General features: G+C 40.2%; 1 protein-coding gene across 5 annotated transcripts; it reads left to right on the top strand.

Annotated features, from left to right (window-relative positions):
- On the top strand, positions 1 to 22,854 carry mtx2 (metaxin 2). Of its 5 annotated transcripts, none has more exons than XM_045698477.1 (10): positions 1 to 339; positions 2,312 to 2,359; positions 2,652 to 2,698; positions 8,674 to 8,746; positions 10,356 to 10,432; positions 11,025 to 11,117; positions 11,627 to 11,665; positions 15,568 to 15,693; positions 17,002 to 17,078; positions 20,293 to 20,348. In XM_045698477.1, exons 1-10 carry the CDS (start codon positions 300 to 302, stop codon positions 20,309 to 20,311), a joined length of 639 nt encoding a protein of 212 aa, XP_045554433.1. In that variant the 5' UTR covers positions 1 to 299; the 3' UTR covers positions 20,312 to 20,348.
- Positions 22,855 to 23,614: the final 760 nt, after the last annotated feature.

The following is a 23,614-nucleotide window of genomic DNA, read 5'->3' as shown; positions in this document are numbered from 1 at the left end:
AGAGAGGAGATTTTGTCCTATTCATCGTATCCTTTTCCACCATACTGGTTCAGGCTGCAGCTGACCCCTTCTCAGATCCCAGGTCAGCATTCCTACTCTGAGTGTGGCTATGGGCTGAGGTCAGAGCGACGTGTTGGCGGAACGATTGTGATTGAACTAAAGTTGGAGCAGGAAAAACTGGCGCGACGTACCACTGCGTCTGACGTCATCTTTATGACTCTTCGCTAAGCGTGCCCTTAACCTTGTTTGCCACATTTTGTTTTACACCATTCTGGTTTGAATTTCTGTCCGATTTCATCATGTCTCTTGCTGCAGAGGCATTCGTCTCCCAGATAGCAGGTAATGTGTGTAGTTTGTGTTCTGCAACATAAAGCTAACGTCATTAGCATTCGTTTTGTCGTTAGTTAGCATCAGATGCTAGCTAAGCTAGCCACTAGCTAGCCGTGCAAAGATTCCCTTTTGTCTGCGACTTCGCTGACAAATGAGGTAACTAGCTTTCCATATCAAACTACACTGAACGAAAATATAAACGAACATGTAAAGTGAGCTGAATAAAAATCCCAGAAATTTTCCATACCCACAAAAAGCGTATTTCTCTCCGATTTTGTGCACAAATTCACATTTCTCCTTTGCTAAAATAATCCATCCACCTGACAGGTGTGGCATATCAAGAAGCTGACTAAACAGCATCATTACACAAGTGCAACTTGTGTTGGGGACAATAAAAGGCCACTCAGAAATGTGCAGTTTTGTCACACAAAACAATGCCACATATGTCTCAAGTTGAGGGAGAGTGCAATTGGCATGCTGACTGCAGGAATGTCCACCAGAGCTGTTGACAGAGAGCAGTTAATTTATTCTACCATAAGCCACCTCCAATGTCGTTTTTGAGAATTTGTCAGTGCGTCCAACCGGCCTCACAACCGCAGACAACTCAGTTTGCTGATGTCAATGCTGTGAACAGAGTGCCCCATGGTGGCGGTGGAGTTATGGTATAGGCAGGCTTAATGATGGTGTTGGTGTCAAGCTTGGCCACGCAGTCGGGGGTTGAACGGGGAATACAGGAGGGGACTATAGATGCACCCCTGGGGGCCCTTGTGTTGAGGATCAGCGTGGCAGATGTGTTGTTGCATCTTCATGAACCTATCTTTATACTTCTGTCTTCCATTTTTAATGCTCTGGTACGCTGGAAAGAGGCGTGGGCGCTCCAGTACAGTAGGTGGCGTTAATGTTAGATGCCAACCGCCGATAAACCCCACAGAAGAAGTAGAAGAGGCGGGGAAACAATGGTAGCTAGCTAATTAGAACACTGGTAGAAAGTGTCGTTTGCCCCCGCCTGTCCGGCACTGCTGTTAACGACTATGAGGGAAGGCTTCAGTGAAAGACATGATTGCATGTTTTAGCTACGATTCCGGTAAACAGTAGGCAGGAGACGGGGGCAACACTGGTAGCTATCTAGCTTTGCCCTCATGTCGGGCACTGATTTCCCGCAGTTCCATTAGTGACGACAAGGGCAGATGTTCAGCAGGCTGGAGCGAAGGACACTGTGCTAACTGGGAGGCGGGGGCAACACTGGTAGCTAGCTAGCCAGGCGATTAAATTATATAATGTATCAACTTTGCTCGCTCTGTGCGCTGCTTCAAATGTAACAACCAAAGACTTTTTATTAAATGTTTTATTTTTATTTCACTTTTTATTTAACCAGGTAGGCTAGTTGAGAACAAGTTCTCATTTACAACTGCGACCTGGCCAAGATAAAGCAAAGCAGTGTGACACAGAAAACACAGAGTTACACATGGAGTAAACAATAAACCAGCCAATTAGACAATAAACAAATCAATGACACAGTAGAAAAAAAGAAAGTCTATATACAGTGTGTGCAAAAGGCATGAGGAGGTAGGCAATACATAGGCCATAGGAGCGAATCATTTACAATTTAGCAGATTAATAATACTTTACTGTGGATATATTGTCTAAAATCTCTTGCCACATAAGGACCAACCACGCAGACAATCGGTAGAGTATGTTGAAATTTAATTTTATTCAATGTTCTAGGTTGTAGAGGACCTGAGAGGACCATTTCCAGAATCAAACAGTGTAATTTCCCAGACGTTGGTGATCTGATCCCCAGGCAATGTTCTACTAGGCCTCTGAAATTCAATCATCCTCACAGGAACATTTTATGATGCTGCCTCTCAGATTGGCTCAAGCTCAAAATTCATCATCTCACAACAGTGTCACTGTTCTGCAACCTGACAAACTCCTCAATGTGACCTTTTGCCAATGCTCTCCTGAATATTTTGTCCCACAGCTGCAGAGCCATGGCCTGAAAATGCCACCTTGTATCAGCCTCTGAGAGGTAAGTCATTCACTCTGTTCATATACCTACTTCATGTGTTGGATAATGCTAAAGTTATTTACTTTATTAATTAAGTTTAGTTTAGTTTTTAGTTTAGGTTTAAGCCCTGAACCCAACATTGTTGTGGCCTATTAGTGCACTGCTAACCATAGAGGAAAATGATGTTAATGAATCAGAGAGGAATATATGTTTTAAGAATTTTAATAACTGTTTGAGCCATAGGTATCAGTGTATCTTGTCACTTTATAATGTGCAAATGCATGTCTGTCTGTTGGCCTGTTTGTTTTTTCAGAGGATCAGATACTACTATCAGATTGTGCATCATCACTTGCTGTACAGGTAAGATAATGTTTATGCCTTTGCCATAGCCAAATAGGATGTGAAACCAAGAGTCGGCTCGTTGGCATTAGCCGTTACACAAATGTTGTGGTATAGGCTAGGCCTCCTTAAAAGACCATACAGTACATGGGGCCCGTGAAGCTAGTCCTCCGATCAAACATGGCCAAATGTGTTGATAGGGTTTGTCATATTTGATCAAACAATTTGATAAAACTTTTCATAAGACACCTGTTTTCATTAAAATCCAACAACTTCATGGATGTCATCGTTATATGGAAGAAAAAAATTTGAGTGGAAACCCCTGTGCAGATGATGGCTGCTTGTCGTTGTTGGCACTATTGTAGCTATCTGGTATACAACTGTGCATGCCTGTGTCATGGACGGGATCTGAACTTGGGTCTCCAGGGGAGAAACCAACGTGTTAGACCAACAGGAAATTCCCACATCACAAGACCATGAGCTGGACTCATGTCTGCTACATTCACCCGCCTTTGACCTCCTCACCAAAAAGAGCCTTGTCCGACAGTTGGGCGCCATTGTCACCAGCGGGGTCTGAAACCAACATCTTGACAATTCGTTGTCGCAGACTCAGGTGACAATAGATTTCATGTGCCTTGTGGAGTTAGGTCTTAGCACAGCGTCTGCTGTGGGTGTGAAGTCCACTCTTGAGAGGCAGACTCGGCCATAGTTGTCATATTTGTAGACTGGCCCGGCTGTTGCAGATTAGGGGTCCCCAATTACATTCAGCCGTGGGCTGATTTTATTTAATTTTTTCCTTGAGCGGAGGGTCGGGGGGCCGGAACATAGTTATAAATAATTTGTACACTGCAAGATCCCAAACATATAGTATTTGACAAAAATAGAATCATTTCAAACCTTGATTACATTGGGATATGATCACATATGCCTCTTTATGTGTGGGAATACTTAGGAACAGATTTCCTGAATTGAAATCACTTTGAGCTGATTTCCTGGTGATTTTATAGTCTTATATCTCACAATGAATAAAATAAAATATTTATTCAAAAATTTTTGCTCAGAAGACTTGGGGGGACAAATAAAATCACCCGCGGGCCTAACTATGCCCACCGGCTGCTTATTGGGGAACCCCGTTGTAGATGTTGCGGCGGTGTCCTGATGTTCTTTCATTTTTGCTCTTTACTACTTAGTGTTGCGCCAGGGTGGTTTTGCTTGTTAGCAGCCCGCTGCGAAGTGCCTGCTGTTAGTGAAGATAGTCCTGGGCGCCATCTTCTCAGGTGTCGGTGTTGATGCCAAAGAACTTGAGGTCTTGCTTGCAGAAATATCTGTGGTGTCTTTCCCGAGGATAATTCTGCATAGAGAATGTCCTTAGGGATTTGTCAGTTGGTGTTTAATTAGTCAGTAGCTTTCAATCGGTGACTTCACCTGCTCTGAGACGGCTTTTGTGGAGTGACTGGTAATAATGCCTTATGGCTGACTGTTGTCGACGTTTTCAGAGGGTCTCTGACTGAGCCCAGGATGGGGCAAGGAGAGGGACGGAAGCAACACTTACATTAGCATGGTGGCTAAGTCTGAAATGTTTTCCTATGAGAAATGCTAACTGTTTCCCATCCCAAATACGAACCTTTAGACTACTGAAATGGAATTTAGTCCAAATACTGTCTTTTTTCACAAATGAGATGACTAGATAGTACTTTATGTAGCCTTTTATTTCTAAAATGTAATGCAGAGACCCTCAAATAAAAGGTGACATTCTTTGCTTTCACCTAATATTCATATGTAATTTGACTGCAAAAATAATGAGAAAGAAAACACTAGACATAACATATGCATTCAACCCCTTGAGACAATACATGTGAGTCTTTCTGGTTAAGTATGTAAAAGCTTTGCACACCTAGATTGTACCATATTTGCACATTATTCTTGAAACATTTCTTTATGCTCTGTCAAGTTGGTTGTTGATCATCGCTAGACAGCCATTTTCAAGTCTTGCCATAGATTGTCAAGCTGATTTTAAGTCAACTGTAACTAGGCCACTCGGGAACATTCAATGTCATTTTGGTAAACATCTCCAGTGTGTATTGAGCCTTGTGCTTTGGGTTATTGTCCTGCGGAAAGGTGAATTTGTCTCCCAGTGTCCGTTGAAAACCTGGTTCAGTCTGCTTTCCATCTAGGATTTTGCCTGTGCTTAGCTCTAAGTTTCTTTTTATCCTAAAAAAATACTGCTTAGTCCTTTCCGATGAAGGCATACCCATAACATGATGCAGCCACTATCATGCTTGAAAATATGAAGTGGTACTCAGTGACGTGTTGTTGGATTTCCCCCAAACATAAGCCCTGGTCTTTGTGGTAGAATCTGTGTTTGAAATTAACTGCTCGACTGAGGGACCTTACAGATAATTGTATGTGTGGGGTACAGAGATGAGGTAGTCATTCAAAAATCATGTTAAACACTATTGTTGCACACAGTGATTCCATGCAACTTAAGAACATTTCCACTGCTGAACAGATTTAGGCTTGCCATAACAAATGGGTTGAATACTTATGAACTCAAGACATTTGATCTTTTCATTTTTAGTTAAATTTAATCCATTCAGGCTGCAACACAACAAAATTTGGGAAAAGTCGAGGGTTGTGAATACTTTTTGAAGGCACTATACATGAGACATAAGAATACTGATTCAGCAATGAAAAAAAGGATCCACATTTTTGTATTTTATTAGGATCCCCATTAGCTATTGCGAAAACAGCAGCTACTCTTCCTGGGGTCCTCATGAAACATAAAATATGACATAATACAGAACATGAATAAACAAGGACAGAACTACATACATTTAATAATGGCACACAGCCTACATATACTTACACACAAAATATTTAGGTCAAATGGCAGAGGCGTTGTTGTGAGATCAAATTTTATTGGTCATTATTGAGTTCCTGTATGTTATGATCGATCACACCACGACTCGTTAATCATAAGGCATACACCCCCACCCTTCTTCTTACCAGAGACATGTTTGTTTCTGTTGGCGTGATGCGTGAAGGAACCAGGTGGCTGTACCGGCTCTGATAACGTATCCCGAGTGAGCCATGTTTCTGTGAAAAAAGAGAATGTTGCAAGTCTCTCTGGATATCGTCTACCTTGTTGTCAAGTTACTGGACATTGGCTAGTAGTATACTCGGGAGCGGTGGGCGATGTGCCCGTCTACGTAGCCTGACCAGAAGACCGCTCCGTCTGCCCGTTCTGCGGCACTGTTGTTTTGGGTTGCCTGCTGGGATCCGATCCATTGTCCTGGGTGGTGGACCAAACAGAGGATCCGCTTCGGAAAATTCGTATTCCTGGTCGTAATGTTGGTAAGTTGACGTTGCTCTTATAACCAATAGTTCCTCCCGGCTGTATGTAATAAGACTTAAGATTTCCTGGGGTAACGGTGAAAGAAATAATACATAAAAAACAAAATACTGCAGTTTCCTAGGAACGCGAAGCGAGGCGGCCATCTCTGTCGGCGCCGGTGTTGCTTTATCTGTTTGTTTTTTTAACCAGGTGTGCTCTTCATTTGAGCAATATGCGATAGAAGGGAGTTCCATGCAATAATGGCTCTAATACTGTATGTTTCTTGAATTGGATTTGGGGTCTGTGAAAAGACGTCTGGTGGGGTAAGTGTGTGTGTCAGAGCTGTGTAAGTTGACTCTGCAAACAATTTAGAATTTAACATATTCTTGTTTCATAAAAAGAGTGATGCAGTCAGTCTCTCCTCAACTCTTAGCCAAGAGACTGGTATGTATACTAGCCCTCTGATTAGCCCATCTTTCTTTGCAGCACTTGACCACATGGCAGGACAATAATCAAGATGAAACTAAACTAGAGCCTGTAGGACTTGCTTTTTGGAGTATGTTGTCGAAAAAAGCACAGCATCTCTTTATTATGAACACCCCTCTCCTCGTCTTTACAACCATTGACTCTATATGTTTTGACCATCACCGATTTTGCAATCTAAGGCAACACCAAGTAATTTAGTCCCCTCAATTTGTTCAACAGCCACACCATTCATTACCAGATTCAGCTGAGATCTAGAGCTTAGGGAATGATTTGTACCAAATAAAAATGCTCTTAGTTTTAGAGATGTTCAGGACCAGTTTATTACTGGCCGCCCATTCCAAAACAAACTGCAACTCCTTGTTAAGGGTTTCAGCTGTGGTTACTGACATGTATATGGAGTCATCAGTATACATGGACACACAGGCTTTAATGCCGGTGGCAGGTCATTGGTCAAATTCGAAAAGAATAGAGGACCTAAAGAGCTGCATTTAAGTAAACCTTCTCATTTCTATTAGATGGATTGCCATATCATGGATTCAGAGCTGAGGTTGAAATCTTTTATGGCTTAAGTTCTCAACAACAGTTTATGGTCAATAATATCAAAGGCTGCACTGAAATCTAATCCCACAATCATCTTATTATGAATTTATTTCAACCAATCATCAGTCATTTGTGTCAGTTAAGTACGTGTTTAGTGCCCTTCACTATAAGCATGCTGAAAGTCTGTCAATTTGTTTACAGAGAAATAGCGGTGTATTTGGTCAAACAATATTGTTTTCAACAGTTTGCTAAGAGCTGGAAGCAAGCTGATAGGTCTGCTGTTAGAACCAGTAAAGGCCACTTTACCACTCTTGGGTTGCGGAATAACTTTGGCTTCCCTCCATTATCTTTACATCTCTAAAACTAAGAGCATAAACCTTCCTCTAGACTCAGATTAAAGATATGACAGATAGGAGTGGCCATAGTCAGCTACCATCCTCAGCAGCTTACCTTCGAGGTTTGTCATTATTGATTGCTAACAATTTTTCCACCACTCCCACTAACTTTACAACATTAAAACGTAATGCTTTTCTTTCATTATTTGTTTTATGTATGAATACGATGTCTTACTGTTCATTATTGGCTTTGCCATTGAAGTAATCATTAAAATAATTGCAACATCAATTGGTTTTGTGATGAGTAAGCCATCTGATTCAATGAAAGGTGGAGTTGAATTTGTACTTTAAATTAAATTATGGGCAGAAAGATTTTTTTTCATCATTGATCTTGGCTTCATAATAGTTTCTTCCTCTTTTTGTTGAGTTTAGTCACACAATTTCTCAATTTGCAGTAAGTTAGCCAGTCAGATGTGCAGCCAGACTTATTAGGCACTCCTTTTGCCCCCCCCCCCATCTCTTTCAACCATAGTTTTTAAATTCAATCCATGATTAACAGTTCTAACGGTCAGTTTAACAGGTGCATGTTTATAAATTATTTTATAACCAACAATAAAATATATTTACACTGATTGCTTGGAGGAAGAAAAAAAAACATCCACCGTCTTGTATGAAACTATTAAAATGTAATATTCCTCTCCAGAAATGATCCCAATAACATATTGATAACTTTTATCTTTTAGGTCCATATTAACATGGTCTATATTATCAGGCAGGTGTGCTACTGTGGATGATTGACTGGCCCGGAGGGTTTGAAGGGGGTCCCCGGGCAGGTGGGAATGTCGAGCCCTTGTGGTACAGTGAATAGCCTAGGCTATATGTGTTCAGGCTGAATGGTTCTAGCATGACTGGTAGTGCTGCTCAGGTAGTCAAAAGCAGTGGAGCCATATTGTTTTTCTTCTGCACAACAGTGCTATAATTGTTCTGGGAACCAATGTCAGTGTGCTTGCCAAAATAATGATAGTGGTGCTGTGTCCATGCTAGAACACAACCTTCTGAATTAATTTGTCTCCCCGGGAAATAGGCCTAAACCCAATTATTCTATTTTGTTCTTGAAATATTGATTTACCTTGAATGTCATTTGAAGAAAGTAAGAAAACCAGTCATGAATGCTAAGCATATTCTGTTTTGATTTCTGTTCATATGTGTTGCTATTTGATCTACTGATTACTGCATTTAGATTGTTAACTAGCTGTGTTGTTCAGGTGTAGTTCATATGAAATGCTGTTTTTTTGTCTCAGGCTTATCTGAGGATGTGCAATCTGCCTGTTCATGTGTCCTGTCGGTCAAACGCAGAGTACATGTCCCCATCTGGTGAGTTCTCCATGCTATTGAAAAAAGTTTGTGCCCTCCCTCCCTCAGGTCTATGCTTGTGCTTTTCTATAACTTGACCAGCTGTTTATACATCCCATATGTGTACATGGCCAAGAGAGCCTTTCCTGTTACATGCTGACTAGACCGGGCGCGCGTGTATACCATCGTGCGCATGCAGATTTTTGTCCACCCACACCAGACATGAACAGGACCCGCAGGTTGAAATATCAAAACAAACTCTGAACCAACTATATTAATTTGGGGACAGGTTGAAAAGCATTAAACATTCATGGCAATTTAGCTAGCTGGGATATAAGCATTGGGTTGTTATTTTACCTGAAATGCACTCCGACAATTAATCCACAGATAAAAGGGTTTGTTTCTAGTCATCTCGCCTCCTTCCGCCTACTTCTTCTTTGGACTTAAATGGCGGTTGGCAACCAACTTTAAGGTCCATTACCACCACCAACTGGACTGGAGTGTGGACCTCAGTTCATCTTTCAATTACCCACGTGGGCATATGCTCCTAAAAACCAATGAGGAGATGGGAGAGGTAGGATTTGCAGCGCATCAAGCGTTACAAATAGAACCAAGTTCTATTTTAGTGCCTGGCTACGCAGACGCTCATTGACGCAATGATTGAATAATATGTATGTGTAAGTTTATTTTGCAATACTCGTGCACGTAATGCGAGCGGTGTGGTCAGCATGTTGGGTATGTGTATATCTGTAGTGTAAATCTTTATCCCCTGGATGTGGACAGGCCTTTTGTCGGAGCATCACACATTACATTCAGACCGATAAAGGATGACTGTAAAACCATGACTAGGGTTGCTGCTCTCAGATAAATTTCAATCATGCTATAAATTATTCTCTCAATTACTGAATCTAGCATCTGAAAAATACCAGGAGAACTTCTAATGAATTTAGGAATCATACATTTTAGGCTGTTTTTAACTGAAGAACCTCAATGATTTTAATCACTGCATTTACATTGAATTATGCCAGTTGGAGATTATATTTATTTTATGGGAGTGTGAATCCTTAGTTTCCTTTTCCAGCCTCCTCTCATAACCGACCATCTTGCAGATAATGTTGCAAAAAAAATCTGTCAGATTCAATTAAAGGACAAAATTAATTTCCACACTGAATTATCATAGGAATTGTTGGCTCAAAATGAATGAACATAAATAACACCATAGCCTACCTGGGATTTGGAGGATCCAATACACTGTAATGTAGCCTGGTGTTTGACTTAGGATGTGATTTGCAAATGTAATTCAATATTACCACAATTTCTGTGTAATGTTTTCTTGTATGGGATTCAAGGTAAGCAAACAGGTTAGCTGAACTCTCAAAACCAACACATAAGAGACTCAAGCTTCATTATTGATTTTTGCCCAGTCAAACCCACTCAGACACTTTACTAAATGTTCTGGATTTGATTAGCTCTGTACTCAGTGCAGCCTACTGTGCAGTTTTGAGTAACGACATTGGAGACGATTCTTATTTACAGAGGAGAGGTTAAAATATGCATTCTATAATCTCTCTCTCTTCTTTCCCTTTGTCACTACATTTAACTTTTATATGGCTTATTCCTCTCCCTTCAGGTAAAGTCCCCTTTGTTCATGTGGGAAATCAGGTCGTGTCTGAGCTAGGGCCCATAGTCCAGTTTACCAAGGCAAAGGTAAGTGAGCCTTATGAATGAGAAGCAGGACCCTGTTCTCTTTAAGATCAGTCATCAATCACTCCCTACAACTCTCACATACATGCATTTTGTTGTGTTAGAGCCTGAATTTAAAATGGATCACGTTTACATTTTGTCGCTGGCCTAGACACAATAACCTATAAAAACAAATCCACTTTGGCATTAGACATTTTTTAAATGAATTTAATAAAAACCTGTAATCAAATGTCTTGAGTCAAGTATTCAACCCATTTGTGGTGATTCACACCCAGGGGTGTGAATACTTATGTAAATGAGATATCGACATATTTCATTTTTTGTAAATTTGCTGAAATTTCTAAACATGTTTTCACTGTCACTATGGGGTTATTGTGTGTAGATGGGTGAGAAATTATTTGATCCATTTTGAATTCAGGCTGTAACAACAAAATGTGGAGTAAGTCAAGGGGTGTGAATACTTTCTGAAAGCTTTACTGTTATGACTGCTTGCTTATCTAAGCATCCTGCTACGCTACACCCTCGTGTGCGCACACACATACACACACACTCGTATGTCACACACACTCATCACTGCTTATCTCTCTCTCTCCAGGGTCACTCCCTCAGTGATGGTCTGGATGACGTTCAGAGGGCTGAAATGAAAGCTTACATGGAGCTGGTCAACAACATGCTGCTCACCGCTGAGGTACAGTAGAGAAACCTCTCAACAGGAAGGAATAATCCATTACATACTGAATGTGTGGGTATTTATGCTGATAAAGCCCTCTATAATCCTGTCAGATAAAGGAAGTGCTTGGCAAGGGACTCGTGTGGTTACAACAAGAAGTTGTTTGAAATGTCATGAGCATATCCTTGACATGATTTTGTATATATTTGATTATCTACATGTGATTTTAGACTTTTTATAGTATTCATTGAAATCCTTTGCTCCTTAAGTATAATCAAGCAATGACACAATGTACTCTGTGAGAAATGTTCTTCCCCCTAGATCCTTTATCCTTCACTGCTCGCCACTACTTTTCCTCCCTTTGTTTATTTTCAAATTTTCCCCATCTCAAATCCCCCTGTATACCCCCCTTCTCTCAAATTTTCTTCTCTTTATACCTCTTGCCTTATATCCTTCCCTTTCCCTCCTTCCTTCCCCTCCATGTTCTCTCTGTGTTCATCCTTTATATCCCTCTTTCCTCTATGCAGTTGTATATCCAGTGGTGTGATGATACCACGGCGACCGAGGTGAGTGCTCTCCCTGAGCATTCATCTTCTTCATTAGGCTGCAGCCTCGGCCATGGCCCCCTCTCATAAATGAGCCATGCTTTACTGAGCTTCCGTTTAGTAGGCCCTCACACACACCGCTGGGTCCCCCTCATTGCCCTCTCCATAGCCCTTTTATTGCCGCCATCAGCTGTGACTTTTGTCTTAGTTTCTAAAATCGGTGTAAATTTTCTCCCCCGGTTGACATTCATTCATCTTCAATGTTAGGGATGGGCATTTGAAATGTTTTCATTACTCTAATATGTCATAAGTTTCTCTTTCATTCCTTGACTAATCAAACTGACAAATACAGAGGCAGACAGTGTTCAGTTGTTTTTAGGTTAGCCAAAACCTACCAGAGAATACTAACTGCAACAGTGAAAGAGAAGTTGGATGTTCGCCATGATAGAACTGATTCTGTTTTTTTTATTTTATGGTGAGTGTTTTTGCATTAATCTGTGAAAAGGTCTTGTGGAACCTCTGTTAGGTGCGCACCTATAATCGCTAATTGAAATGGGTAAAATAGCATAGGCTATTTTGTCAGGGCTGACTGGAGGGCTTAGTGCGCTTTGATAGTAAAATGCCTTTTCATGTAAAACGCAACATGAGAAAATGAACTTAAGACTTTCAATTGTCATGTAACAAGGATAAATTAATTTATACAAAGCTTTTTCATATTTGAATATGGGCCTGATTAATTTTTCTACAAAAATCTATACATGTTCAAATATTTCAGTTTTTGAATAAACGTGCCCATCGTTGTTTTGTGAACACTAAAATGCCATCATTTGTATTAGTGATGCGCGGGTTGACTCATAACCCACAGGCAGGTTCAGGGTCATTATTGTGTGAATGAAGGGTGGGTGGGTGGAGTGCAGGTTGAATAAGGAGAAAACAAAACCTTAAAAAAATGTATGTGTATCATTCTTTTGCAATTTATATCTATAGGCTACATTGAGGTTTTTCTTTCATAATTTTAGGCTATCTGGTGTGTAAGTGCGTAAGCTTTAGGGCCTAAATGTACGTACACCAGATAGCCTACACGCTAATCGGCAAATTAGGTTTACGATCAACGGAGGCAAAAAGGAATATCAGAGTTTAATTCAATAAGAGAAAAGCTGCGAAATGGAGAGTTGAAAAATAAAGAGGGAAGGGCCAGTAAAGTAAAGTTTAGGAAATATTTGGTGTAGTGGTAAGAGTATGATGGCAGTGCCAGCTATCTTATGTGTGATGATTGAGGCGCTATACAAATTAGACGGTCACAAGACGGGTACATCAAATAAGCCTATGGCACATCAGGGGAACTGTAGCCTACTGTTCACGTGTTAACTGGAAACTGAAATCAGGATCCAATCATCTCTTAAATAATTATGAATAGATCCACCATTGAGCACAAATACAACAGTTGTTACAGAATATTTTACATAGAAATAACATCTGTTAGACAAACCATGCCTGACAACATGATCCAATAAGACAGAAAAATAGAAGAACATTTAAAGGCTGTGAACATTGTGAACTGCAGTCAAGGGTGTGTGAAAGAATCGATGATTTGACGACAGGATCACGTAATCATTTCAAGGACAAAGTGATACATTTTTCATTTGGAAGAGTCAGCTTTTTAAACCAACATGGCTCAGTTTAAATTGTTTTTACATTTTAGTTAAACAATATCTCATTTGATATGCGTTTTGACAAAATTACTACATTCTGTAGCAATGAATGTTTTTTCCTATTAACCTCTCACATAGCCTTATATTAACTCCTGCAGAATTAAGCATTTCTTGCAGTAAAATGTTAAACCAAATGTAGTTAAAATTGACTCGAGAACAGGAGTGGAGAAATAGACACTTTTTTTCAGTATCTTATGCAAATGCCCCGTTAGGTACCGACTGTAGAGATGCTATCTTTATCAGCATCATAAAACCTGATAGTATTTCAACCACAAAATATGCATGCATCCAGCTGAAATCTTATCAGAAACATGTTGGGTTTTCACATCTTTTTATTTTTTATTTCTTTACAACTGGCCAAATTGATGCCATTTGGACATTTTGCACAGAAAATCTTTCCATTTTTGTTGTTGCATTTTCTCCCTGGTCCCTAAACGTCTTTGCTCCGCGGAAGAAGCCGAGATGACAGAACTTTATCGATGTAGATTAAAGTGGCTCAGTTCCCTGTGGCTCAGTTGGTAGAGCATGGTGTTTGCAACGCCAGCATGGTGTGTGCAATGCCAGGGTTGTGGGTTTGATTCCCACAGGGGGCCCAGTACAAAAAAAAAATGCATGAAATGAAAATGTATGAAATGTATGTATTCACTACTGTAAGTCGCTCTGGATAAGAGCGTCTGCTAAATGACTAAAATGTAAGCACTCTTTCTATAGACATTTACATTTTAGTCATTTAGCAGACGCTCTTATACAGAGCGACTTACAGTAGTGAATACATACATTTCATTTTCATTTCATGCATTTTTTAAATGTATTTATTTCTTTGTACTGGCCCCCCCGTGGGAATCGAACCCACAACCCTGGCATTGCACACACCGTGCTGGCGTTGCAAACACCATGCTCTACCAACTGAGCCACAGGGAAGGCGTAGATCTATAGATCTTACATTTTGGTGACCAAGGGTTTATTTAGCCTTCTAGGGAAACATATGACCGAAGAGAAGCTGCATGTATCTAATTAGTTGACTAACAAATAGCCTACCAAACTGTCGGAAATGTAATTTTAAGCAGGAACATATGTAAATCGGGCAAAAGAATGTCCTGCCTGTCAAAAAATCGTTCCGTGTCTTTGACTGTAGCCTACAGCGCATTTTCTATATTAAACAGGTTACGGTCGGGTGCAGGCCTCAGATTTTCACTATCACATAGTTGGGCAGTTGTGGATGGGTTATATTAGGAATTGCGGACGGGTGCGGGTGAACATAGCTGACCCATGGACCACTAATGTATACAGTGCATTTGGGAAGTATTCAGACCCCTTGACTTTTTACAAATTTTGTTGCGTTAGCCTTATTTGAAAATGGATGAAAAATAAATAAATATCCTCAATCTACACACAATACCCCATAATGACAAAGCGAACAGGTTTTTAGAAATGTTTGCAAATTTATAACAAATCTGATATTATTTGCATAAGTATGCAGACACTTTACTATGAGACTCAAAATTGAGCTTAGTTGCATCCTGTTTCCATTGATCATCCTTGATTTTTCAACAACTTGATTGGGGTCCACCTGTGGTAAATTAAATTGATTGGACATGATTTGGAAAGGCACACACCTGTCTAGATAAGGTCCCACGGTTGACCGTGCATGTCAGAGCAAAAACTAAGCCATGAGATCAAAGGAATTGTCTGTAGAGCTCAGAGAAAGGATTGTGTCGAGGCACAGATCTGGGGAAGGGTACCAAAAAATCTCTGCAGCATTGAAGGTCCCCAAGAACACCGTGGCTTCCATCTTTCTTAAATGGAAGAAGTTTGGAACCACCAAGACTCTTCCTAGAGCTGGCCACCAGGCCAAATTGAGCAATCGGGGGCGAAAGGCCTTGGTCAAGGATGTGACAAGAACCTGATGGTCAGTCTGACAGAGTTCCAGAGTTCTCCTCTGTGGAGATGGGAAAATCTTCCAGAAGGACAGCCATCTCTGCAGCACTCCACCAATCGGGAAATATAATAATATTTGAACCTGGGTCTGTCTATAAAGCTAATAAAATATTTATCTTTGGCAGTGGCGTAATTGCGTTTGAAGTATCTTTTAGTGTTTGTCTTTAATTACAAAAACAACCAAATTTTGTTTACAAGGACCACCAAACTTAAGCCAGACAAAGTTCAAAATGTGGAAACTTCTTTAATCTCACCTCAGCCTCATATCTGTAGATCTCCAGGCCGAGATACAGCAGCCCATACTCCTGGCCCCTCAACCAAATCCTGGCCTATCAGAAGCAGTGGGAGGTCCGTCGTAAGATGAATGCCATTGGCTGGGCAGGGAAGAGCCTGGAGCAGGTCAGTGCCCTGTCTCGGAAGCCCAGAACTAAAATCTTGTGTAATTTCGTCAGATACTCCATAAGGTTTTTGGGGGAGATGTATGAGAAAAGATACTAGAACAAGTAGTGGAAGTCTATGGGCCAAGTTTTCCCTCAACCATATTTATTTACAAAGCCATTTTTACATCAGCAGATGTCAAAGTGCTTATATGGAGTCCCAGCTTTAAACCCCAAAGAGAAAGCAATGCAGATGTAGAAGCATGGTGGCTAGGAAAAACTCCAGAGAAAGACGGGAACCTAGGAAGTAACCTAGAGAGGAACCAGGCTCTGCAGTCCTCTTCTGGCTGTGCCGGGTGGAGATTACCAGTACTTGGCCATTAAGGACAGATTGTTCTTCAAGATGTTCAAATGTTCATAAATGACCAGCAGGGTCAAATAATAATCACTTGTTTTAGAGGGTGCAACAGGTCAGCACCTCGGGAGTAAATGTGAGTGTGAGATATTACACCACATAGAACAGAGTGACCCCCCCCGACAGACTATTGCAGCATACTGGCGACTGAGACGGGGTGGGGGACTTACTACCTTAAGACAAGGCTGGGTATAGCCCATGATGATTTCCCCCACCTTACGAAGCCAAGGGGGCGCAAAACCAGACAGGAAGATCCCCGTCAGTGACTCAACCCACTGAACTCGAGTATAGCGAACTTCAAAATAAACGCTCACCCGCTAAATTCCGATTGGTTCAAATAATCAGTGACGAAACTGTTGCTTGTTAGTGTTGCATCCCACAGTCTTTTGACAGACATTAGGATACAATTTGTAACAGTCTGTCCACCAGAGATTAGCGCCCTGAGATGCCAACCTCAGCTGAAAAAGAACACCATAGTACCTGAACTACAATCAGTTCAGCTATTTTACAGATGTATTATTTGTTTCCTTGAAAGCAGTCTATAGACAAAGAATTACTGCAATCCACACTTGGGTTTTGTTTAGCTAGTCACTGCCAATTAATGCTAATGTCAGCATTTTCTGTTCAAAACCTCATGTAAATCAATGTCCCATGTTTAGCATGTTTTAAATGTCATGCCAAAATCTTCTCAATAGAATTGTAAACAAATGAATTGAGCAACACAATCCATTAGGCATGACATTTAAAACATGCTAAACATGGGAGATTGACTTGCAAGGGGTTTTGGTCTGAAAATGCTAATATTAGCATTTGCTGTCAGTGGCTAGTTTAACAAAAACAAAGTGTGGCTGGATTTCCCATCTCATGCAATGTTTCCACATAGTTGTAATAGTAACTGTTTCCACGCTTCTCCAGGTTTATGAAGATGTTAGCCAATGCTGTCAAGCTCTTTCCCAGAGGCTGGGCACACAGCCATACTTCTTCAATAAGCAGTAAGTTTATACAATTGTCTTTGCATACTTTTTTATTTATTCTGATAGACAAATAACAATATATCGGTTGATGCTGACATCTGTCCTATTTCACAAATGTAAATTAAATGAATTTTTTGCATATCTCACTCTTGAGACACCCTCGGAGAGTGGAGTAATGGCCAGGGATCTGCCATTATTGAGGGGGACCATGGAGCAATTTGGGTTAAGTGCCTTGCTCAAGGGCATATCAGATTTTTCACCTAATCGGCTCAGGGATTTGAACCAGCGACCTTTTGGTTACTGGCCCAACACTCCTAACCGCTATGCTACCTGCCGGCCCTTGAAAAGAAACCAAATGAGAGAAGTGATATTGGAATTGGAGACATACAAAGGAGCAGTGGGATTCATACTCACTGTAACACCATAATGAATGTGCTGCAGGTGGCGGCATTACCTGCTGGAGCCCACAAATGGTCAATATCAGGGGTGTCAAACAAGGATCCGGTCCACGACTAAAATGACTAAACCAAATGAAAACTGTGTAGAAATGATAATGGACCCATAAAGTTTTTTTGGGACTGTGTCTAGCTCGCTAAAAATCACCTAAATGAAAGCTACACAGTCAGGGAGCATTAACTTCTTATGGCTGAAATCCCGTTAACGGGATCGATTTGACAACATCCGGTGAAATGGCAGAGCGCCAAATACATTTTTTTTTAAACTTTCATACAAGTGCAATACACCAAATTAAAGCTGAACTTCTTGTTATTCTAGCCACCGTGTCAGATTTCAACAAGGCTTTACGGCGAAAGCAAACCACGCTATAATCTGAGGACAGTACCCCATCAAACAAACACAGACAATCATATTTCATCCCGCCAGGCGCGACACAAAACTCGTAAATAACATATAATTCATGCCTTACCTTTGAAGAGCTTCTTCTGTTGGCACTCCAATATGTCCCATAAACATCACAAATGGTCCTTTTGTTCGATTAATTCCGTCGTTATATATCCAAAATGTCCATTTATTTGGCGCGTTTGATCCAGAAAATTAATCTGGTAATGACATCCTGGCCTTGTCAAATGCTAGAAGAGAGGACAATAACTTGCTGTAATAAAAATTAAGATTGCCAGTAAGGGTGAAATCTTAAACGCCATTACAAAGCTGCCAGAGTGTGATGTGGTATAATTGACTGACTGCCTGTGCTGACCTTGTCTAGAGCAGAGAAAGAGAGTAGTCAACATAATACATTGTTGTGCATAGAATAAATATGTAAGGTCTTTGTGAATCCATCAATGGTATGGCATGTTGCCTTTTAAATGGTAATGTCTCCCACACATGGACATGGTGACAAATGACAGCCTTATTTGCTGTATGATTTGGATCTAGAGCCATCAAAGTATTCATACCCCTTGACTTATTCCATATTTTGTTACAGGCTGAATTCAAAATTGATTACTTTTTTCCTAATCTATCTATCTACACACACTACCCCATAATGACAGTGAACATGATTTTGATTTAATATGAAATACAGAAATATATCTAATTTACCGTAAATTCCGGACTATAAGCCGCAACTTTTTTCCCACGCTTTGAACCTCGCGGCTTAAACAATGACGCAGCTAATATATGGATTTTTCCCGCTTTCACATTTTTTCTCTCCAAAAAAACACATTCTGTGACGTGCTTAGTTTTTTGGCGGCATGAAGCTTTCATTAGACCAATGAAATTGCCGAACGGGTTAAGGTCAAACAGTGACGAGAGCGACAATGAAAACGATCCAATATCGGATGAAGCAATTCAGAGGCTATTCAACTCCGACACCGAAGGAGATGACTTCAGTGGTTTCAGTGCACAGGAGGAGGAAGATAGTGACCAATGACTTTCTTGGTAGGCTACTGTTTACTGCTCATTTTTTATTTTTTGTTACAAGCCGTGTTTCGTTAAAGCCTATTTTATTTTTGTTACAAGCCGTGTTTCGTTAAAGCCTATTTATTTTTGTTACAAGCCGTGTTTCGTTAAAGCCTGTGTAAAGTTAATTTGTTTCAATGTACCGGTAGGCACCTGCGGCTTATAGACATGTGCGGCTTATTTATGTTCAAAATAATATATATTTTTTTAATTCAGTGGGTGCGGCTTATATTCAGGTGTGCTCAATAGTCCGGAAATTACGGTACATAAGTATTCACAACCTTGAGTGAATGCGTGTTAGAATCCCCTGTGGCAGCGATTACAGCTGTGAGTCTTTCTGGGTTAGTCTAAGAGCTTTGCACACTTGAATTGTACAATACCTGCCCATTTATTATTTTCAAAATTCTTCAAGCTCTGTCGAATTGGTTGTTGATCATTGCTAGACAACCATTTAAGTCAAAACTGTAACTACACCACTCAAGAACATTCACGGATAAGCAACTCCAGTGTATATTTGGACTTGTGTTTTACGTTATTATCGTGTTGAAAAGTTTATAAATCTCCCAGTGTCCCGTGTAAAGCAGACTGAACACCCTTTTCCTTTAGGATTTTGCCTGTGCTTAGCTCCATTTCTTTTTTATCCTGAAACTCCCCCATCCTTAATGATTACAAGCATGCCCATAACATGTTATGCTTGAAAATATGGAGTGGTACTCAGTAATGTGTTGTATTGGATTTGCCCCAAACATAACACTTTGTATTCAGGACAAAAAGTGAATTGCTTTGACACATTTTTTTGCAGTATTACTTTAGTGCCTTGTTGCAAACAGGATGTATGTTTGTGGAATATTTTTATATAGTTGATTTTATTAGGCTTGCCATAACAAAGGGGTTGAATCCTTGATGTGACATTTAACATTTTCCTTTCATTAATTGGTCAAAATTTAAAGAAACAGAATTCTACCACACTTTGGTTTTGTTTAACTAGGCAGTGCCAATTATTGTTAATGTCAGCATTTTCTGTAAAAAACCTCATGTAAATCAATGTCCCATGTTTAGCATGTTTTAAATGTCATGCCCAAATCTTCAAAAGAATTGTAAACAAATTAATTCAGCAACACAATCCATTTGGGCATGGCATTCAAAACATGCTAAACAGGGGAGATTGACTTACATGGGGTTTTGGTCCGAAATTATATTAGGATTTGTCAGACACTAGTTTAACAAAAACAAAGTGTGGCTGGATTTCTCTCATCTCTCAGGCCAGTGTTTCCACATAGTTGTAATAGTAACTGTTTCCACGCTTCTTCTCCAGGTTAACCTCTATGGGCTAGGTGGGACGCTAGCGTCCCCCCCGTGGTGCACTCCATCAACAGCAGGTGCATTTCAAGAGCGGCAAATTTGAATCCAAATAAATGTCAAAATTCAAATTTTTCAAACATACAACTATTTTACACCCTTTGAAAGATAAACATCTCCTTAATCTAACCACGTTTTACGATTTCAAAAAGGTTTTACGGCGAAAGCATAAATTTAGAGTATGTTAGGACAGTACATTTACAAGAGTTGTGTGTAATGTTTTGTCAATTCAAAGACAGGGTCACCAAAACCAGCTAAAATGATGCACTAACCTTTTACAATCTCCATCAGATGACACTCCTAGGACATTATGTTAGACAATGCATGCATTTTTAGTTCTATCAAGTTCATATTTATATCCAAAAACAGCGTTTTACTATGGCATTGATGTTGAGGAAATCGTTTCCCTCCAATAACCGGCAGTCAAGTCAACACCACAAATTAAATAATTAAAACTAGAAAACATTGGTAAAATATTATATTGTCATTTTAAAGAATTATAGATTTACATCTCTTGAACGCAATCAACTTGCCAGATTTAAAAATAACCTTACTGGGAAATCACACTTTGCAATAATCTGAGCACTGCGCCCAGAAAAATACGCGTTGCGATACAGACTAGACGTCATGTTGGGGAGATCTAAAATCGAAAATACTATGTAAATAATCCATTACCTTTGATTCTCTTCATCAGATGTCACTTCCAGGTATCACAGGTCCATAACGAATGTAGTTTTGTTCAAAAAAGCTCATCATTTATGTCCAAAAATCTCCGTCTTGTTAGCACATGATCTAAGCCAGCCGGACTTCTCGTCATGAACGAGGGAAAAAAATATATTTACGTTCGTTCAAACATGTCAAACGTTGTATAGCATAAATCATTAGGGCCTTTTTTAACCAGAACATGAATAATATTCAAGGTGGACGAATGCATACTCTTTTATAACGTATTGGAACGATGGTATCCAACATGAACTCGCGCGCCAGGTGTCTAATGGGCCATCATCGTTCCATGGCTCTTGTTCGGTCAGATCTCCCTCCAGAAGACTCAAAACACTTTGTAAAGGCTGGTGACATCTAGTGGAAGCAATAGGAAGTGCCAAAATATTCCTCAGCCCCTGTGTTTTTCAATGGCATAGGTTTAAAGGTAATACAACACATCAGGTATCCACTTCCTGTCAGAAAATGTCTCAGGGTTTTGCCTGCCAAATGAGTTCTGTTATACTCACAGACACCATTCAAACAGTTTTAGAAACTTTAGAGTGTTTTCTATCCATATATAATAAGTATATGCATATTCTAGTTACTGGGTAGGATTAGTAACCAGATTAAATCGGGTACATTTTTTTTATCCAGCCGTGCAAATACTGCCCCCTAGCCCTAACAGGTTAATGAAGATGTTAGCCAATGCTGTCAAGCTCTTTCCCAGAGGCTGGGCGTACAGCCATACTTCTTCAGTAATTGTGTGTAGGCCCATAACAGAAACTCAATCTATTTTAAATTTGAGCTGTAACACAAAATGTGGAAAAAATCTAGGGGTGTGAATACAGTACTTTCTGAAGGCACTGTAATAATATGCCATTTAGCAGACACTTTTATCATGCGCGCATACATTTTACATATGTGTGGTCCTAGAAAACTAACCTACAAGCCCACAAACTGAGCCATACAAGCCACAAATATTGGAACTAGGCCTTGACTACGGGACTTAAGCCCTGTCTCGGCCACTGTCTGTGCTTATATACCATCTACCCCCCTCTATGCTTTTCATATCTTGAAAATACAAATACGAAATTGGCTTGGTGAATCTGATCTCCTTTTAAAAAAAAAAGTATGTTTGTGTCAATCATGCTGAGCCCATGCTCAAACTTTTATGGGTTATAAAAGGTTCCCTTTGTCCTCAGACCCACTGAGCTGGATGCACTGGTGTTCGGCCACCTCTTCACCATCCTGACCACACGACTCACCAGCGACGAGCTGGGCGAGAAGATCAAGAGCTACAGCAACCTGCTGGCCTTCTGCCGCCGCATCGAGCAGAGCTACTTCGAGGACAGCCAAGCTGGCTCCTCGTCCAGAGGCTATTCGAAAGGCCCCTCCCTCTTTTGATGCCCAACAGTCCCATTCCATCTCCATCCCATCCTATCCTACCCCATTCCCAGTCCTCCTTTCTCCACTTGCTTGCCTGTGAATGCCATGAACTGGAAGTATGACTTTCTTGAAAATGTAGTGGTGATTCTTTGATGTAGAAACAAAATGAAAAGCAATTGTGATTTATTTTTTCCAGATTGTGCATTTTATTTTTATTTTTTTCCTGGTTTGATATTTGAATGGAAAGTGCCTACAAAAATACAATTCCATACACAACTCTTATTCTTCACAATTTATGGTTTCTATTTAGAAGTCTGAGCTTAGTATTTAAACAAGTTAAGTATGAAATTCACAGATGTACCATGTTATTATCATGCTTGTGGAAAACCTTGAAGCACGTTCAAGAATTACAAATAAAAAGTGAAATTAACATCTGTACCATTAATGTTGTTTGGGTAATATGCTGTAGGTTATACTAGTTTATTAACATTGACGGTCCGAGACCTGGGAGATAAGATGCATTAAACCAGTAATCCCAAAGTGGGTTAAGGTTTTCAGCTGGTGTATCCAGTTATAACACCCAACAAATCCCCTTGAAAGCAGTCACACATTCTGTAAATTGAGCTATTCAGTATATACAGTTGAAGTCTGAAGTTTACATACACTTAGGTTGGCGTCATTAAAACTTGTTTTTCAACCACCACAAATTTCTTGTTAACAAACTACAGTTTTGGCAAGTCGCTTAGGACGTCTACTCTGCATGACAAGTAATTTTCCCAATAATTGTTTACAGATTATTTCACTTATAATTCACTGTATTACAATTCCAGTGGGTCAGAAGTTTACATACATTAAGTTGACTGTGCCTTTAAACAGCTTGGAAAATTCCAGAAAATGATGTCATGGCCTTAGAAGCTTCTGATAGGCTAATTGACATCATTTGAGTCAATTGGAGGTGTACCTGTGGATGTATTTCAAGGCCTACCTTCAAACTCAGTGCCTCTTTGCTTGACATCATGGGAAAAATCAAAAGAAATCAGCCAAGACCTCAGGAAAAAAGATTGTCGACCTCCACAAGTCTGATTCATCCTTGGGAGCAATTTCCGAACGCCTGAAGGTACCACGTTCATCTGTACAAACAATAGTACGCAAGTATAAACACCATGGGACCACGCAGCCATCATACCGCT

This window comes from Salmo salar, chromosome ssa17, assembly GCF_905237065.1.
Source record: "Salmo salar chromosome ssa17, Ssal_v3.1, whole genome shotgun sequence".
Lineage (NCBI taxonomy): Eukaryota > Metazoa > Chordata > Actinopteri > Salmoniformes > Salmonidae > Salmo > Salmo salar.
The sequence above is the reverse complement of the archived record's forward strand: the minus strand, read 5'-3'. Positions and strand labels throughout refer to the sequence as shown.